The sequence below is a fragment of the Conger conger genome, chromosome 8, assembly GCF_963514075.1.
Source record: "Conger conger chromosome 8, fConCon1.1, whole genome shotgun sequence".
Taxonomy (NCBI): Eukaryota; Metazoa; Chordata; class Actinopteri; order Anguilliformes; family Congridae; genus Conger; species Conger conger.
Window position 1 is genome coordinate 34,478,971 of NC_083767.1, and position 19,221 is coordinate 34,498,191.

The following is a 19,221-nucleotide window of genomic DNA, read 5'->3' on the forward strand; positions in this document are numbered from 1 at the left end:
GATAAAAAATAAATTAAAATAATCTGTAACAATACTTGCTTGGACAGCACAATCACTTCTGAATCTGTTTTTGGTGTCTGAATCTGGCCTTTAGTGTGTGTTTTCACTGTACATCCAGCATATTAAATCCCCCTAGGGTTCAGAGTTCAGATTTCAAATGCAAAATAATATTTTTTTAGGTGATGATTGGCAGGGAAACAAATGATCCAAAAGAAAGCCCAGGACACAGAACACAGAAAGCCATTAGAATAATTCAAACATCTTTATGGCACTATGAGCCTGATCAGGCTCATAACATTACAGTACTATGAGCCTGACCAGGCTCCTCTTAACCTTACAGTACTATGAGCCTGACCAGGCTGCTCTTAACCTTACAGTAGGCACATAGCCTGACCAGGCTGCTCATAACCTTACAGAATGAATCTGATCAAAATACTATGAGCCAGACCAGGTTACTCATAAGTCACCTGTAAAATAAATAACATTCACCTAATGGTACTATGAGCCTGAGCAGGCTGCTTTATAACCGTATGGATATGACACTGCAGAGAATCAAATCTCAAACTGTAGCATCTGCATCCAGAAGAGTGCAGAGTCTGGAACTATGAAACATCTTGTAAGCATGTATTTCATATGCCATACCACTGTTCCTGCAAAGCAACCTATAGCTCCTACACCAATACCTCTTCGCGAGGTATTCTGCTACAAAATACATTTTAGTGTATCCCAATGATTTAAAAACTCTTAACATAGGCAGCACAACAGCAGTCTATGGGGACTAAACTGTGAACCATTTTTCATTTCTTTCACACAAAATGCATTCACTGACAACATCTTTCAAAATTCACGATTAATTTTTTCACTCAAACACTACCACCAGCAAAACTCTACCACACTTTTTGCACATGTTAACATACTGTTTTCAAAACTGTTAAACCTAGTTCAAAACGTTTTTTTTTTAAAAAGCATCTGCAATTAAGTTATTGAACTGGTAACCAATGTAATTAACAAATGTGTTACCTGAGTTGCTTTGTCGATTGAGTTCTGTTAACAATAGGGAGCTGTGACAATCGGGGCTTATATGCCCATCTGGCTACTGGACAATAAATATAGCGCCCTGTCAAATGGAATGCCATGACTCACAGCCACACATGAAATATTACCTCTCTCGACATTGTGACAATACAGGCCATTGTAATAATACATCACTGTGTCTCACTTCTTTGAGCAGGAAAAGTCACCGTTTTAACTTCTCAGTCAATATTTTATTTATTTATTTATTATTTAAGTTATTTGAAATGATTAAAGATACTCCACTACTTGGCCAATCAAACAATTTAAAGCTTCCCATAACTCGGTTTTCACTCAAAAATATTACAGCATTGACTGCGTATGGACCTAAAGTAAAAAATGGCCCAAACAATTGCTGTTTCATTTGCACAATAGGGCAAAACACAAATTTTATCTGAGTTAGACAGCAATTTCACATTTCGACTGTAATACTACCACAGAGTCTTAGCAGACAATGCTAAATTTGCAGAAACTTTGACGGCCATTCCTGAGAAAACATCATGTCACAATGAAGCAGCTGTATACCATTCCCTTTGAGAGGTACCAATATGTCCAGGTAAGATGTCTGTACGTCTAACCTTATCATTGGACAAAGAGCTACAGTGGATGGTCCTGGTCATAACAATGAGTGCAGCAATATCCTCAGATGGACAGCTGTTCCACATACCAGTAATTGGCCCATACAACACTGAGCGTCTGATCTCATTTCTGGGTGACCTCTATGGAAGGCTTGTCCCAGTCAAGGGGTATATGAGGCGAAATGTGCAAGCATTCGTAATCATATGGGATAATTAGGCATTTTACCAATGGTTTGAAGGCCGTCCAAGGATGATGTCACTTTTGCTCCCACTTTACACCATTCCTTAATCCCATAGAGGGAATCATTTTCTTCATGGACGTGGATGGTACGTATATGACCACCGTCCACATGATCAGATGTTCTTCCTGAATGCAATGAATGCTGCATGCCAGGACATATCTGCGGAAGATTGTCTGGGATGGATCAGGCATTCAAATAGGTTTTTTTCCCCATGTGTATATGGCAAGAGAGAATATAAGGTGTAATATAGATGAGAATTTGTGGTCCAATCCAGAGGACCAGGTTGACGAGCATTGATGTACATATTTTTGTATTATAATCTTGGGTTTATGTAAAAAAAAAAAATCCTACAAAAAAAAATTATGCATCAGGTAATGCAAGCTCTTGTTAGTGTTTTCAGATTCAAAGTGATATCTTGTTGGGTTACATCTTTAGCCAGTGTTCTGGTAGAATGAATTGTGTTTTGGTAGTCTTAGTGCATTTTGTGTGTAAGATTATCTGTTGTGCCAAGCTGCGTGTTGGTAAAGAGAACTGTGCTAAGAGTTTTGAAAAAGTGTACTCAGTATTGAGACATAGGTATAATCAATTGTAATTTAATGTCTTATTTAGCTGACACTTTTAGCCAAAGCAACTTACAGTTGATTAACCCAAACGGGTGTGTGGAGCTTATTGTGGCTACACCGGGGCTTGAACCACCAACCTTCCAGGTCGGAGTCATTTACCTTAGCCACTAGGCTATAGTCTGGGATACTCTTTTCCACAGCCGGACATTGACTTTGGCGATTTAGGTTAGATTCCGTGTTTAATGGCACAACAGCAGCGCCCAGCCTGGGAATCTGACCCATGACCTTGCTCACAAACCCAGCTCCCTGACCCGTACGCAGCACAACCGCCCCGGCCTCAGGACTGGTGGGAGGACGTTGGGGTTGCGTGGGAGTTGCCGTTGGCCCGTGATCTACAGCCAGAGATTATAAATAGTGCCGGCTGTCAGTCCCTGCTCAGGGATAATGGTGCGCTAAGCCTGCCCATTGGCTGGCTGGGGAATGACACCGGTGCTGTCATATCCTGGCAGGCTTAGGGAACTTCTAGCACGATCATCTCATTAGCCTTCTCCTCCACTGCCACCTAAGGGGACACGCCTGGCACACAACCCGGCTGAGGGAGAACACAGGTCACATTGGCACTGGCTCTGCGAAAGCAAAGTGTGTGTGTGTGTGTGTGTGTGCATATGTGTGCGTGTGTGTGTGTGTGTGTGTGTATGCGCGTGTGTGTGTGCATGTGTGTGCGTGAATATGTGCATGTGTGTATGCATTTGTGTGTCTGTGTGTGTATGTGTATGCATTTGTGTGCATGTGTGTGTGTACTGTATGTGAGTGTGTGTGTACACAATGTGTCTCTTTCAGCGGATAACCACTTCTTAGGAATGAATAAAGCCAATAGCTAAAGCAATGACTTAAATCAGTTTCTGAATGCACTACACAGACAGCGACAAACCGAAGTCGACTCAGCTGCCGGTCCCCTCACCACCTGCGTCTGCTCAGCAAAAACCTCCGCCCTCTCCCTGCAGTGTAGACACACCAACTCAGCAGTGCTGATCTAGGATCAGTTTTGCATTTCCACTCATAATGGATAAGGTGAGGATATGGGCATGGAGAAACCTGAACCTAGGTCAGCACTCCCGACACAGATGCTTCGCGAATGCGGATGTCTATATCTCCGCGCCCTGATTGTGACCGTCAAGTCGACCTTAGCGGTAGACCTCAAGGTCACAGTAGCGCACAACCAGCAGCCGAGGTCATTTTCCTGCCAATATTTTTCTTGGGGGAGGGGGGTTGGAGTCTCGACTGAGGCCTGCTGTTTTTTCTTGAAATTGCGTGTACCGTCTCTCTCCCCCTCAATGAGCAGGACGGTCCCTCTATCTTCCGTGAGTGCTGAGCCCTGACCCTCTTTTGCGACAGAAAAATCGAAGGCCATTAAGTGGAAAAGGGAATGGACGGGGGGGTGGGGGTGGGGAGGGGGGTTTGCCGTTTGGACAGTGCGATGATGCCTATTACTCCCATTGCAATTTGGAGATGTCAGACTGGACACAGTGGCCTCCCACTACCTAAATCCCTTTAAAGGACTGACCCCCCCCCCCCAGCAGTAAACCACCACTACAGTGCTTGTGGATGCATAGTCAGCTACTGGCAATAAACTACCAAGGCAAAAATGTCCAAGAAGCCTCTTGCTACATGTAGGCACTGTTGCTTTTCCTCACAATTAGCGACCATAATGGTCCGCTTGTAAAAATTCATTTGGATGTGATTGTGACACACTGCCAGACACATAGGCTTCCAACCATATACTGAAGAAAAATATGGACGAGTGCCTGTATTCACCCGCTGACTATCCATGGGCTAGTTCACTGGTGCCACCATGTTGTACAATTTGGAGCCAGAGACTGTGCAGTTGTCACTGAATGCGGCTCCTCCACTAAGCCTGTGAGAGAGTGACTCAACTCGGTGTCACAAACTGTCCCTGACTGGTCCACAAAGTATTGCTGTATTGTCCTTATGGGACATGGGGACATGGGGAGACATTGCAAGAAGAAAAAACATTGCGAAAATGATTGACGTTGTATTTTTACTGTATTGTTACCATTGACTTGAAACAATTGAAAGAGTGGCTGAAACACCTATAAAGCCAAGCCAGGAAATGAGCATAAAAAAATCAAGCCTGTGTTATTCGACTACACTAGCCTCTAATGTGGCAAAGTTTACACGTTATATTTAAATTAGCTGGTGTGGCGTCAAATTGGTGTCTAGTCCTATTGAAAATTTAAGTCTAGAAAAAGTTGCATTTTGAACATGACATAAAAACCCAAAGTAATCTCAAATTGTACTTGATAGTACCAAGTCAAGACATCAATATACTCACCAAGTTTCATGCTGATCGGCCATTGCCAAGCCAGTCAAATGTCTGCTGATAAATCATTAGCAGCCATGTTTTTTAAAGATATGTAGTGATTGATTGGAACCACTGGGTGGGGATATTATAGAGATGTAGTACACAAAATGTCAACCTATTTGGCCAAAAGGTTGAAGAGTTTTGGGCACTTAAACTTATTTGCTTCTTATAACGCTACCTATAGGCAGTATGGCACCAAATTGGCATGTGTCCTCTGAATCAAGCCACTGCACTCCTGTACAAAACTTGGTGAGGATCCAACATTGTGTTCACAAGTTAGAGCTGAAAATGTCCACAACCACAACAATTAATTGACATGTCTTGGGCACACAGTTTACAGCATCAAAAAAAGAAGTGATAACTGTTTTCTGGATTACTCCAGGCATGGTCGGTGCCAAATTTGGTGAAGATTGAATCAATTTTGTAGAACAAGAAGCAAAGAATGTGATTTTGAATGGCAGATTAGCAGGCACAAATTAAATCAGGAATATATTTTGTTTGCCATGTGCAATATTTTGTTTGCCAACAAATCTAGTCCAAAAACCATTTTGATTCTAGGCTACGCGGTTCAGGAGTTATGGACCAAAACATAAATGGTTGTGTTACAGCACCACCATGTGATTCATAGGCATCATTCTGCTTACCTGAGTAGTGGGGGATAGGGCTTAGGAACATATCTCCCAAGATTCATAGCTTTACGATTAACATTTTTTTTTGCTACCCATTCTGTTTTAGCGGAGCAAAATAATTTTAAAAAATGGAACAGAAACAATAGGCCTTCACTGCTTGAACCACTGAAAACAGAACAAAAACATTTTGTACAAATCTAACTAGGTTTTTTCTGGACTTTATTGGATTTTGAGATTTACGCTCTATTGAGTCCTTCCACAGGCCCACTCTATGTGTGAAAAGCAATTTCCACTTCTGTGAAAACCAAGTTGTGGAACACAAACAGCTCAGCAGAGTGGACCACTGTTAAGTGAGGGCACTTTGTCTCAGGATCGAGAAACAAGATCTTGCTCCACAACAACCACCACATGAGCTGGACAGACAGGCAGAAACTGCCAGAGAAATCAAAGGAAGAGGACATTATGAGGCACCCCATAAAACTTTCATTACCTAAAAAGGACTTAAACTCATATCCCTCTCTCTGGCCAAGTTTTGTTCAAATAACCTTGCCACCTGTGCCAACAAAGCAAAACAAATCCAACTTGGTGGCAGTCAGATATATGGACTATAAAATGATGCAATTTTTAAAAAGGGGTTAAAAGAGGTCAGAAACAGTGAAAACAATGTTAGTACTTTGTTGGGGCAGGTGGCTAAATGCTGCACGCCAGCAACTATGATCTGCTTAATGTAGTATAATGACGCCATTGAGATGGATATTTTGGTTTGAATATCAGCACACTAGGATTGTTAGACATGGCAATAAATGTAATCAATCCAACAAACTGAAAGAAATATGTATTTACCTCACTGTTAGAAGTAATAATACCCCTTTTCAATGATATTTCAAGGACAGTAGGGTGTTTTGTCATCCCCTTCATATTATGAGCCGTTGGACAAGGCCTTGCACTTATACAGGGAACAAAAGCATCATCATCCCGTAGTCAATAGTGCTCCCGGACACCTATGATTTTATTCCCCCAAAACTATTCTTAGAAATCCCCCATTTTATATTGACTCCGATACATTTTACCTCTGAACCATTTCCTACATTTGCAGACGCACCACACAACCTGGCAACCATGGCTGTTGCCTGTCTTTTTTTCAGATCCCAAGTCATGATCCATCCGAGGCCACAAGTCTTTCAAATTTCAGTCAGGATCAGGCATCTCAACATAATAGTTCCCTCTCCTCAAAAAATAGTCAGGGTTCAAAACAAATTAAGGGTTACTTTTGAGCAATCACACACCTACACAGGACAAATATCAAATATCTTATCCACAGAACATTCATACAATATAAATCACACTGTAAATAAATAGAAAGGTAATAAGTTAAAAATAGTAACAAATAAAACCAAAAAAACATAACAGTTCAAAAAAATATAGTAACTGATAAAAACATTTATTTGAAAGCAACGCCGGAAAACACGATGGCCATGATTTGCACTTATGTTCGTGAAATCTTGTAGAGAGAAATCAACAACAAAGAAACAAAGAAAAAGCACAAATGGACGAGGAAAGGACAAAAAGAAATAGACTTCACGGAGGAGCTGGAAAAAGGATGCAATTGTGGTGTGAATAATCCAGGGAAATTCTTACCTTCTTCGGTCATTGTGTGATAATATTTTAGCTTTCCATATGTCCCAAGTTCTACAACATCACAGCAAGAGACGAGAGTAAGGTCGCAAGACACAGAAAAGGACAAAAGGTGAACATGAAAAAAGACACATTGAGATCATAGCACAACATACAGTTACCAGGAAAAAGGTCTCTCTCTCTCTCTCTCTCTCTCTCTCTCTCTCTCCCTCCCTCCCCCTCCCTCCCTCCCTCTCTCTCTCTCCCTCTATGAGTTCAGCAACATAAGTGCAAAACATAACATTGGAAATACACACATTAATATGAAAAAGTACAAACCACTTGCACTGTAATTCAAAAAGACTAAAAAAAAAAACAGGAAGCAGTTGTCTTGGATATCACTCTGTCACTGCATGAATTAAGTCCTGAATATAGGCACACTTCACACAAGTGTTAAATGGTGGCAAGCAATCAAGTAGACTGCAGCGTGATGAATACTCTCCTTTCAGAGTTTGCAAGAAAAAATGAAAATTGTAGTTTGATGAATAATCTAAATTCATCCGTGATGCTGGTCACACTTGATGAATCATGCGGTTCATTCAAGTTCAGTCATCAGAAGGTGAAACGCTGAGATGAATTTAGAATAAAAATGAACACCAGATATGCTGGCCAAGCAATGTTCACAGCCAGTCAAAATGAGCTTAAGCAACTGGAAGTCCGGGTCTAAAAAGCAGTTTCACGCCCATCTCCAAACACTGTTGTATGGATGTTTTGGTTTTGGTGAGAGGTCAAGTCTGCATCAGAGTCTGGGTTGAATACAGGTGGGAAATACTTTAATAAACAGTGAAAACATCCGTTCTCAATGCTGGGGAAATATGGATGTTTATTTTTCTAATCTGCTTCACTTCTGTTGAGAGTGATAAAGCACTTAAATACTTATGTGACTCAGGACTCGTCAACAGTCAATATCAAGAAATTGCCAAAAAAAAAGAAAGATAAAATACATTTTGAAAAAATGTTGAACTCAGTTACAGGAAAATAAATAAGTGCTTGGATTGGAGTTGCTTGGATGCCATGGGGGGGTATTGGCTCAGGAGCTGAGAGCAGTTGGAGGGTTGCTGGTTCGATCCTGCCCTGGGTGTGTCACTAACACCTAACTGACGGGCTTGTTGGTGCCTCGCCATTGGTGTGTGAGTGTGTGTGTGAATAGGTGAAAGAGAAACATCAATTGCACTTAAGATAAAGGCTCGATATAAATGCAGACCATTTACCATTAGAATGCCCTGTTGAGTAAACAGAGAATGCCATATTGAGTAAAACAGAGAATGCCCTATTGAGTGAGAGGGTGAATGCCCTGTTGAGTGAGAGGGTGAATGCCCTTTTCAGTGAGAGGGTGAATGCCCTGTTGAGTGAATGCCCTGTTTGGTGAGAGTTGAGAATGTCCTGTGCCTTCACAGGTCAGTAGGGGGTTTGCAGCATCAACTGCCACCAGAAAAAGACACACAGCAAGACCACAGAGAGAGTCAAGCTAAGCACGCTGTTCATTAGGGCCAGTCAAGGAGATACCCATGCATTCACGCTTGCACCCACGCATGCACACAAACACACATATAAACAACACACACACAGACTTATTCTCTGTCACACAAAGGGATACACACACATTTACAAAATATATACACATGCACAAACAGACAAACACGCGTACACACAACACATAGACACGCACACAAACACGCACTCACACACTAGAAAAGTCTTGCTCTGTTTACTGAGGGCTCTGTTTATGACCTTGCCAGCTGACCACTGAGGTTTGTTTGTGAGCTTTGTACAAATTCCTGTCACAGGGTGGAAAGCTTTTAGCATCGATTCTCCCAGAAATCATGGGAGGCAATGGGAAGGCCCACTCACAAGAGCTGAGCATTTTATCAAATGATTTTTCACTTTTTTGCACTCTGTAGTAAAGTGCCCCAGGTGGAGCGCAGACCCAGGCCGTAACAACCCGGAAAGTTCTGGATCAAAAAAGCACAGGCCCCTGCGAGGGATCAATGGAATGTCAGGGTCAGGCTCTGGAGAGGGAGCGACATTCCCAGAGCGACATGTCGTTTGCCCTATCGGCTGCAGAGCATGCGCGCCTGGGGGCGGCTCCTGCCTGATTTCCCACAGCTGCCACTGGTGAGAGAACTCGTTTTGGAACGATTGGTCAGGAAGAGAAATTCAGCGACTATTCTCCACAAATGTCTCAAAGCTCACCTTCTTGGACTATACCTCAATGTTTCTGCTTAATTAAAAAGAACGAAAGCAGAAAAAAAGCCCTTCCCCTCTAAATCCCAAATGGGGAGACGCACATCATCACAGAAGCGCTTCTACTGCAACGTCGCCTACTACCACAGGAATGATAAAATGGCTCGGCGGTAATAAGCGCATCCGATTGGCCGCCCGCCGTGCCGGCGCCCCCCGGCCCCTCCCCCCACAGATAGACAGCAGGACTCTGTCCCTTCAGGCTGCGTCTGTCAGCGGGCGTGGGGGCGGACGGCTAGACTGACAGGCGGGGGCTGAAGGTCAGGGCCCCGCGGACACGGAAACAATTACCCGGATGACCTCGCCGCGTCTGAGCGGGGCTCAGAGAGGGCGGGGCTGCCCGTCGCCGCCGGTAACGAGCGCATCGTCGTTGTCCGCGTCGTCCCGCCCCTCGCCCCCCGCCCGTGACGCCTCGTGCTCTATCAGCCCCTTTTTTAAATTTACCTCTGACCGAAATCGGACTGAAATCTGTACACCAGTACAGAAGGCAGCAGAGCGGATGATTCAAATGTCTTTTCCTTTTTACAGATAAAACTTTATGGTTTATGGTTCCGCATAAAAAAATTATTGTTCGCCAATGTCATTCCATCAGTTTCCAAGGTGCAATTACAATGGACTTGGCCTTAAAAATAAGCGGCGGACATTTTAAAACGTTTCAATGGCATTCCCTGGCTCTGTGCTGGTGGAATAATACTGGATTGCTCACAATCACAATCACAATGTTGTAAGCCACACACTGCACACTGAATCGATTAAGGTTTTGGAGCTCGTAAGCATGTTAACAACCACTCCCCACCCCCTGTCCTTCCCCACTCAGCTCCCCGTGCCCCCACACCCCCGCCCCACAGTCGTGATTATTAAGCCCCATTTAAATCTGCCACAGCTTGGAGAGAAGGAGAGTCAAAGTTATGGTGGAACTTTGAAGACCTGCCTGACAGCCAAGCTGAACAACCAACAAACCACCCAAGCCATCTCCAGTCAGCCAATTAACCAGCCAACCACCCCAAACCCTGTCTCCAGTCAGACAATCAACCAGCCAACCACCCAAAACCCTGTCTCCAGTCAGACAATCAACCAGCCAACCACCCAAAACCCTGTCTCCAGTCAGACAATCAACCAGCCAATCACCAAAAAACCCTGTCTCCAGTCAGTTAACCAATCAACCAGCCAATCACGTAAGCCCCGTCTCCAGTCAGCCAATCACCCAAGTCATGTCTCCAGTCAGCCAATCAAGTAGTCAACCACCCCAAACCCTGTCTCCAGTCAGACAATCAACCAGCCAATCACCCAAGCTCTATCTCCAGTCAGCCAACCAACTAAGCAGCCAACTAAACCCAGTCTTCAATCAGCCAACCGACCAGACAACCAACCAAACCCTGTCTCCAGTCAGCCAAGCAACCAGTCAGCTGACCAAACGGTCAGCCGACCAAACAATCTGCCAAACAAAAGCTAGCCAACCAGTCTGCCAATCAACCAGCCAGGCGACCCTCATCTCCAGCAGCTCAATATTTTATGCGGCTCCTAAGTAATCTTCTTTTAGCTCCACCATGCTGTTTGATGGAAACAGAGATGCTTCGTAGTGACAGCTGAGGAGAGCCAGGGAAGAACGAGCACCGCTCTGGTTACTAAATGACAGTTTTTTTTTTGTAGGGACTGGATCCTATGAAACCCAGCTTAAGGTGCCATTTTAAATGGGACAAGTGTGTGTGTGGGGGGATTTGTAATAATTGGATTTATACTAAGTGAGTCTGTGAAACAGAACAGGGACATACTGTACATCTGGGTTATGCCACTGCACATAATTCAAGTTTTGCATGACTAATGTCCTTTCACAATTACAGTCACTAACTACAATCTTCTCCATCTTGAAGGAGGTGTCCTAACCACTGACTTCTCCCTGAATGTGACTAGCAATCACGTGACCGAGAACGGTTTTCACCGCGAATACCCTGACCTCACATTCCTGGTACAGACCGTCACACAAGCTGGTCGTCTCGATGACTCATCCCCGTACCGTAAAGCCGAACCGTACAGATTGGCCTGGTATCTAGAACCTTCCCTAATATGTCCTCTCTAGGTGTTGTCATTTTCTTCACGTGTTTTAATCTGCAACATTTGCAGAGCCGCGGTGCTCTCTGGCGTGAGCCTCTCACCTCCTCCGCAGGTCTTGAGCGAAAACAAGATGTTGTGAAGCTGGAAAACGAGCAGAGGTACTAACAAGCTCAGTTTCACACTGATTCGAACCAGTCGTTGCACATCTACTGTGAGCGCAATCTTTCGGTTAGCTGTAACAATTCAGTTACTGGAATTAAGGAGTTTGAGAAATGTGATTCCTTCGTCACTACCTCATTGGTCAGCTGTGTTAACAGAACCCGTTTCGCCGTCTTCCATTGGTTCAGCGCTCTGCGGTGTGATCGCAAGGGCCGAGGTCAACAGTGCGTGAAGTCCCCCTCCTCCCATACTGAGACGACCTCAAAATGATTCACACCCTCGCAAATCAGTGCCTGCAGTCCACGGCCATGCTACGCCGAAGGTTTGGAAACCATTTTAGAATGCTGTAAACCTCAAGGTCACCTGTCAAGGTCCCCTTTCCATCCAGTGAGAGTGAGTGGGACGGACTAATGGATGACTTTGCCTCTCTGTTTTTCCCTTCCAAATGCAGAGGATAAAAAAAATAAAATAAATGAAAGTGCTTTCAGAACACTGGTGCCAGGTCAGAGATAGCTTCTAATACATTGATCATGTAGCTGCAAGTTTAAAAAAAGAGGAAGAAGAAAAAAAAAAAACCCAGTCTAAAAATGTTGGTGAATTAATTAGGGAGGCACTCCGTAATTTGACACAGAGATTCTGCAAACAGCCAAATCACAGCTTCTGGCTCAGGGCTTTAAACACAACTCAACAAACCGCAGAGATCTGCAGGAGAGGGGGGGTCGATGAAAGGGGGGATATCCAGCAGACAGACAGCAGGGGGGTTACGGTGAGGGTAGAGCGACACCAAAATTAGAAAGGGAGAGTGCGATGATGCCACAATGCGCAAACCCAAAACACGGCGTTCAAGGAAACGCCGTCATCCTGTCCTACAGGGACAGGGGCTCTTATTTCAGGAAAGGTAAAAAAAATTAAAATAAAACGAGGGGAAGATTTTGGGGAAAAAAAGCCATGTCCAAGCTGAGATGAAGATGGACGCCGTTCAGCAAAAAGGATAAATATAATCACTCACCAGAATCGGCAAACTCTGAGGAGACAGACAGAAAGAAAGACAGGGAGAGAAAGAGAAAGCAAAGAATAAAGAGTGGAGGTAAATAAAGAAAGACAAAGAAAGAAGAGAACGTAAACATTTTGCTAGTAAACAGCATTTCACAGAAAATATGAGGAGAAACAGAAATCCAAAATGGCTGCTGGCTCAAGGTACCTTGTGCTACTTAAAACCAGTAAAGTTATTTTCTCCAAGAAACGTTTTTTTCAAATTCAAGCAAAATGCAGCACCATGTCCATTCAAAATAATAATTAAAACAATGTATGCTTTATGCACCCTGAAAAGCATTAGTTCTTCATGAATATCTTGACCTCTGCAAGGTTAAATGCTGGAGTTCACCAACATTTATTCTGACAACAGTGATGTATCCTACTTGCTTGACCATTTCCCATTTTTTACCCAATGCATCTCAGTGGCCTGGATTTAATAAACAATTTATGCACAACAGTTCAACTTAGAACTAAATGCAAGCTGTCAATTTCCAAAGTTAGTGAATAGTGTGTCAAATTAATTCTGATTAATTGAGGTTGCTTAACTCAGGTCGCTAAACTCGCCAAATTGTGTTATCAAGAAAAATAAATATCAAACCTTGCATTCAACTACCATCGAATGAATATAGGCGAAAGCCAGTTGAGTGTTGGATATTAAACATAAAAAGAAAAGCAGATTTGAATTATGTCTCCTTGCTAATGCTGAAGATACTGTTGGATATGCCACTGTCCTGTCAAACTTGTCTTTATTTGTCGTATCCCTCACACATTTGCATGTTCTTTGAGGAAAGCCAAAAGTACACTGCGTCAGGTCCAGCTATAAACCGTCGCTGAACATCGTAACCTGGCATAACCTGAAATGATAAATCCCATCGTCCTTCACGGACGCGTTAGCTTCGTGCCAAGTTTGTTTGGGCTCTTACGGGCGACCAAACTCGGGTGAGAAAACCCTCTGCTGCGTGTAATTAAGATCGCTAAACGACCGGACTGCTGTAATTACAGTGGCTGTGCGGAGGCTTGCGGCACCATGCTGGGGTGGTGTCACAACGTTGCAGCAAAGCGCTCGCACGCAGGCACGTTGCCCAGTGACATTGAGCAAAGAGCGTCGTTCGAAGGAGGCTCAGAAATCAGTCACACGAGCATTAGTCAGTTTTACTTCTTCACACCCTGTAACAGGACCTCGGTTACTAAAGATGTAGGGTTTTGTTTCTCTGGCTGTGGGTTTTCATTTTAAAAAAAGAACATAGGCCCGAATGATGGAATGAGCTCCCTGCCTCAATCGGGACAAAATCCAATCTTTAACCACAAAACTGAAAACACAAGTAATTAAACTGTGGCGCACATAATGATGATGTCTATGCTCTTTGTATAGTGTTCACTAGCTGTACCTTTGCTAAATGTAAAACTATATTGTGATCAGATGTCCCGTTTATTCCAGCACAGCCGCATATTGTGGCCTTTTCATGTGTCAGACCTATTCTCTGAAAATATACATTTTCCTGTATTCTGGTCGTAGGATATTTTAATGGGGTTTTTCTGATTGCATTGTATACATGGTCCTCAAGGGAATCTGGCCACCCAAACTGTATCCCCCAACCTATCTGCTTCCAAATAATGCTGCATTCCCTATTTCACTCTCGCACCTACAAGATTATCTTGTAAATGTATGCAACTACCACCAGTTTTGACCCTCTTCACACTTGTTCCTGTGTTCGGTCTATACTTCGTTCATGCGGTTGCTCTGGATAAGAGCGTCTGCTAAATGCTTTGTAATGTAATAATGACCTAGCACTGCATCACTGCTTGTTGCCAAAACCTGTATGTCTATACTCAGTGAGCACATTATTAGGTACTTGTGTGGTTATTTGCTTTACTGTTGCCTTCCTGTCAGCTTTGACCAGTTTGGCCCTTCTCCTCTGACCTCTCTCATTAAAAAGGTGTTTTTGCCTGCAGAACTGCTGCTCACTGGATGTTTTTTGTTTTTCGCACCATTCTCTACAAACTCTAGAGACTGCTGTGCATGAAAATCCCAGGAGATCAGCAGTTCTTGAGATACTGGTCTGCCACCTGGTCTGCCACCAACAATCATTCCAAGGTCAAAGTCACTTAGATCACATTTCTTCCCCATTTGGTCTGAAAAGTAGCTGAACCTCTTGACCATGTCTGCATGTTTGTATGGATTTAGTTGCTGCTACATGATTGGCTTATTAAATATTTGCATGGTGCAGGTCTAATAATACCTAATAAACTGCTCAGTGAGTGTATATGCCTTTATGCAACAGCGTCTGTTAAATACCGAAATGTAAATTTCCAACCAGGACTTTCCGGCACTTAACTTCGACTGTGAAGACAGTAGAAATGCACAGTGCGCTCTAAATAAAGACATGCCTTAAGCCAATTGGATAAAAGCCTTTAAATATGCATAAACTTGGGGGCCCCGCCATCGCCATCTTAAGTGCCTGTACCAGGATTGGCTCCAGTGCTTTTTGATCCACTGTTCTACCTGCCTGGCGTTCTGCACTTCTCATCCCGATAGTGCCATGCACTCTGTCGACGTGGAACGTGAGGGGACTGCATTTCCCAGTTCAGACGCTACAAATCCCAGCTCCCCCCCCCGCCCCCAACCCCACCCCGGCCGCCTGTCTCTCGCAAGAGTGCACTTAAGGAGTATTTTTTCAAATGGACTGCACCAATTGACCAGTCTTTCCAATTCCTTGTAATCCTCTCAAGAAAATATAGTGTGCTCCGCTCTAAATCGGCAAATGCAGAACTGTTCGCTGTCTGGGTAGCAAAAAAAAAGGCGAAACCTGTGTGTGTGCCTCTGTGAGTTCTTCTGTGTGTGTGTGTGTGTGTGTGTGTGTGCTCGTGAGTGTGTTTAAGGACGTTTATCCCTTTTCCCTGCATGGTAATACCTCCTTATGCCAACAGCAGTGATTCATAATTGAGTCAGCACACTAGGGTGGATAAAGCATTGAGTAAAGCAGAGAAGATCAGCTTTTACATACATTACAGGCCCGTCCCAGGTGATTATATATGAAAAGAAAATCCCGGCACACTATTCAACCTCTGCACATTCCCAATATAGCAGCTACCAGGAAGCTCATCAATCTTTTAAAGTGTCACGCTGTAATGAAGGCAAGGTAGCTTCAGCAGATTTGCACTGGCTTTCTTCAACTCTTGCTACCACGAAGAATCCAACTTTCTAAATTTGCCGGTGGGCATTTTAGGGTGATTTCCACAGTGTGTGTTATTCCAGGACAAAGGTTTTCCCATCTGTCAGGAATGCAGGAAGATGCAGGGACCAGGATTATCATCAAAATGTGGAAACACATCCTGCGGCCACGGGACCCGGCACACCCAAACGCTTCCTCTCACCGCAGCCGCACAGCATTTCCGCGCTCCACCCTTCATTCTTCATACATGAGTAAAATAACTGCTGTTACCATCGAGGAAGAAGGGAGTTCTCACACATCATGGCCTCCTCTGTATTCACTCCATACTGGACAGCCTGTGTGACATTTCTACGGCCTTTACATTAATAAAACCCTCTACAGACCACTATTGTTCTTTCTCCCCTCTTTTCCGACTCCCACTCTCCATTTCTCTTTCTTCATCTCATCTCTCTTTCTTCTCCTTCTCGATCCTCTCCATCTCCCTTCCTCTCTTTTAGCCCGTCTCTCTCCCTCTCTCCGTCACCTCTCTCTCCATCCATCTCTCTCCCCCTCCTCTCCCCTTGATCTCTCCTCCCCTCCTCCTTCCCTCCCTCCCTCTCTCCCTCTCTCTCTCTCAGGGCTGCAGATGTTGCTCATGGCAGATGGAGGTGGTTGTGAGATGTGTACTCTGCAGCGCTTGAGCAGGAAAGGGGGGCGGTGGGGGGTCCCCAGGGTGGGTTTTTTTGCAGACTTGTGAGCGTGGCAGGTGCCGGCACGCTTCGCCGCCCCGTTTCTCCCGTCCCGAGTCGGCCCACACATGCTCAGTGCACCTGTCCACCCTCCCCCAAATTCATGATGAAGGGTAGAACTCACAGCGCAGAGGTGTGCTTAGCCTACTAGGTCTGTTTATCCTCTGCCTAGAGATGTTAAAGGGCCGTTTGCTAATAGACGGACGCTGCTGATCATGTGCGGCTCGCGACGTGCTATGGAACTGTTGCCCCATATCTCTTCTGAAACCTCCACACAGTGCCCTCAGGCTGCCTGCTCAAACTAAATTGAATTCTGTCTCTTTCCCATTTCCTATTTTTCCCGAATCCTAAAGCTGAGTTCAGATTCCAAAAGGGGTAAATAAGTACACCATCAAAATGGCAAATAAAATCTTTCGGCTATGGAACTTAAAATAAAACGCCAGGAATAAAAACTAAGCAATCTCTCTCCACTTCCAAAGCTTTCCTCTGCCATGGTTTGCAATGTACCCGTATGCAAGTTGGCTTACAAAAATTTGGGGGGCTCTCTCTATTTGGCACATGTGGGGAAGCTGATGCAGCTCCAGAACCCCCTGTTGCCCCTGCTCACTGTAACAGTGCTCGATTCACCACGAGATGTATGCCAGTACAACACTAATGGGCCTTCAGCTGGGATTACAGGATATCAGCACCCTCTTGCACGCAGCCTCACTGAATTAGAATCTTCTAGAAAAAGGTGTGACCCCAGCATACCACACGCGAGGATAAACGCGCATGCCAACAGCAGGCCGGGGGGTCTCTACTGGACATAACCAGTTTGTTCTGGATCCAGTTGGTTTGTGGGTTAAGACCCAACTGGCTTTTTTGGGACCCACCTACTTAGTTGTGGTCCCAGGACCCACAGCAAAATGCAATATGGATACAGATTTCAGACTGAGCAATGTATGTATTTCCTGATGTCAGAACATAAAACCTTTTTTTTTAACTGCTAAGGGAACACTAATAAGGTATTAATGTTAATCAAGCCAGTATCAGCTATCAGTCTGAGAAAACAAGCAGGAGCTCAGGCATGAGACCTGGGAGAGAGATTAATGAATGTTCCCAATTAGCACCAATTAATGATAGCATTAGCCACAGCCAAAACAAACAGGAGTCTTCCACTGGGAAGATATTCTCCTTGATCCCTGCCCTGGGATGCTGTGGATCATAGGGGAGTAGTTGGCCTAACAAAATCTTTGGTTGAAACCCACAGCATACTTTTAGGACTTTTGGCAGTGTTTTTGCATCGAAAATCTGAGCGCAAGCAGAGGGAAGTTTGAGGGAGAACACAGAGATGTTCAGGAGATCATGGGATGGACACATGGACATACTCTCCAAGCGAGAGAACCACACATCTGGAGTATATCTTTGCAGGACAGAAAAGGACATCTATTTAAGAACTGAAGGGATAGTGCTCTCGTATTGAATTGCTCTACTCTCAAAAATTGCAATAACACTATTCTGCATTCCTACGAAAGGGCCTGGGTTTGACTGGGGCCCTTGCTGGGCATTTTTGTTCAATCCCTTCCTTTTGCTAAGTACTTGGCTGGACTTCTCCCAGACACCTTTCTCAGCCTGTAAGCTACATACAAGGGGTGTCTATTATTTATCCGAAAAGGGCTGGCGTGGGTGCAGGTTTCTGTTTTAGCCCAGCACTGACCTCTGGTTTGAACTAATGATGGCCTTCAATCAAGACCTTGAAAAGGACAAGGCAGGTGTGGCGATGCTGGGCTAAAACGAAAAACCTTCACCCAAACCGGCCTTTTCAGATAAGACTGCACACCCCTGCTCTAGACGGAGCAGTAGGATCAGGGGGCACCTTCAGCGCTCTCGTAAATAAGAAGCCAGCACTGTGAGTTACGAGGCGCCCAACACAATCTCATTCCCCTCTGGATGGAACCTGTAAGCAGCCATTAAACCTAAGCGTCAAACTGTGATGTTATCTGGAAAGGGAAACTCGAATGCCCTGCCCACCATACTTTATTCTGCCCTGTGGCTCTTTCGCATCCTCCCTTCTTGTTCTCTTTTTAAAGAGAAACATTTAGAGGGGCAGCCTGTAGCGTAGTGGTTAAGGTAAATGACTGGGACCTGCAAGGTCGGTGGTTCGATCCCCGATGTAGCCGCAATAAGATCCGCACAATAAGATCCGCCGTTGGGCCCTTGAGCAAGGCCCTTAACCCTGCACTGCTCCTGCTTAGTCTAATCAACTGTACGTTGCTCTGGATAAGAGCATCTACCAAATGCCATTAATGTAATGTAGTGCAATGTGTTTACATCACACAATGGGCTGTGAGATTGCCTATGGATAAGTCACTAATGGGGAGACTAGTTTATTAAAGTACAGTTTGGAGAGCCTCAAAACTTTGCTACACGGTTTATGTATGCTCAGTGTTGAATCAACTCTTTCTGAGTACTATGGTCCCTACTGGACTGATATGTACTCTGTAACTGGACATTTTACCGTGTCATGAGTGCAGCTGTCCCAACTCCATAACACAGCTTGGTTCCTGAACCACTGATATTTTTCACATACTGAAAATATGCACAGAATAATGCATTGAAATGATTAGGCCTGTGTCATCACCCTTGTGCCATCTTTTAATGAAACTCCTACCCTCTCAAATATGTGCTCCAACAATAACACCAGGCAAAAGGTA

At 44.3% G+C, this 19,221-nt stretch overlaps 1 protein-coding gene across 1 annotated transcript in view; it reads right to left on the minus strand.

Moving 5' to 3' along the window:
• LOC133135786 (sodium/potassium/calcium exchanger 2-like) overlaps window positions 1-19,221 on the minus strand; it is a 70,225-nt gene that overhangs the window by 12,708 nt on the left and 38,296 nt on the right. The window contains exons 5-6 of the mRNA XM_061253067.1: window positions 12,602-12,616; window positions 7,105-7,155 (exon numbers count right to left, since the gene is read on the minus strand). Of these exons, the coding sequence (XP_061109051.1) occupies window positions 7,105-7,155; window positions 12,602-12,616 (66 nt within the window). The remainder of the gene's footprint in view (window positions 1-7,104; window positions 7,156-12,601; window positions 12,617-19,221) is intronic.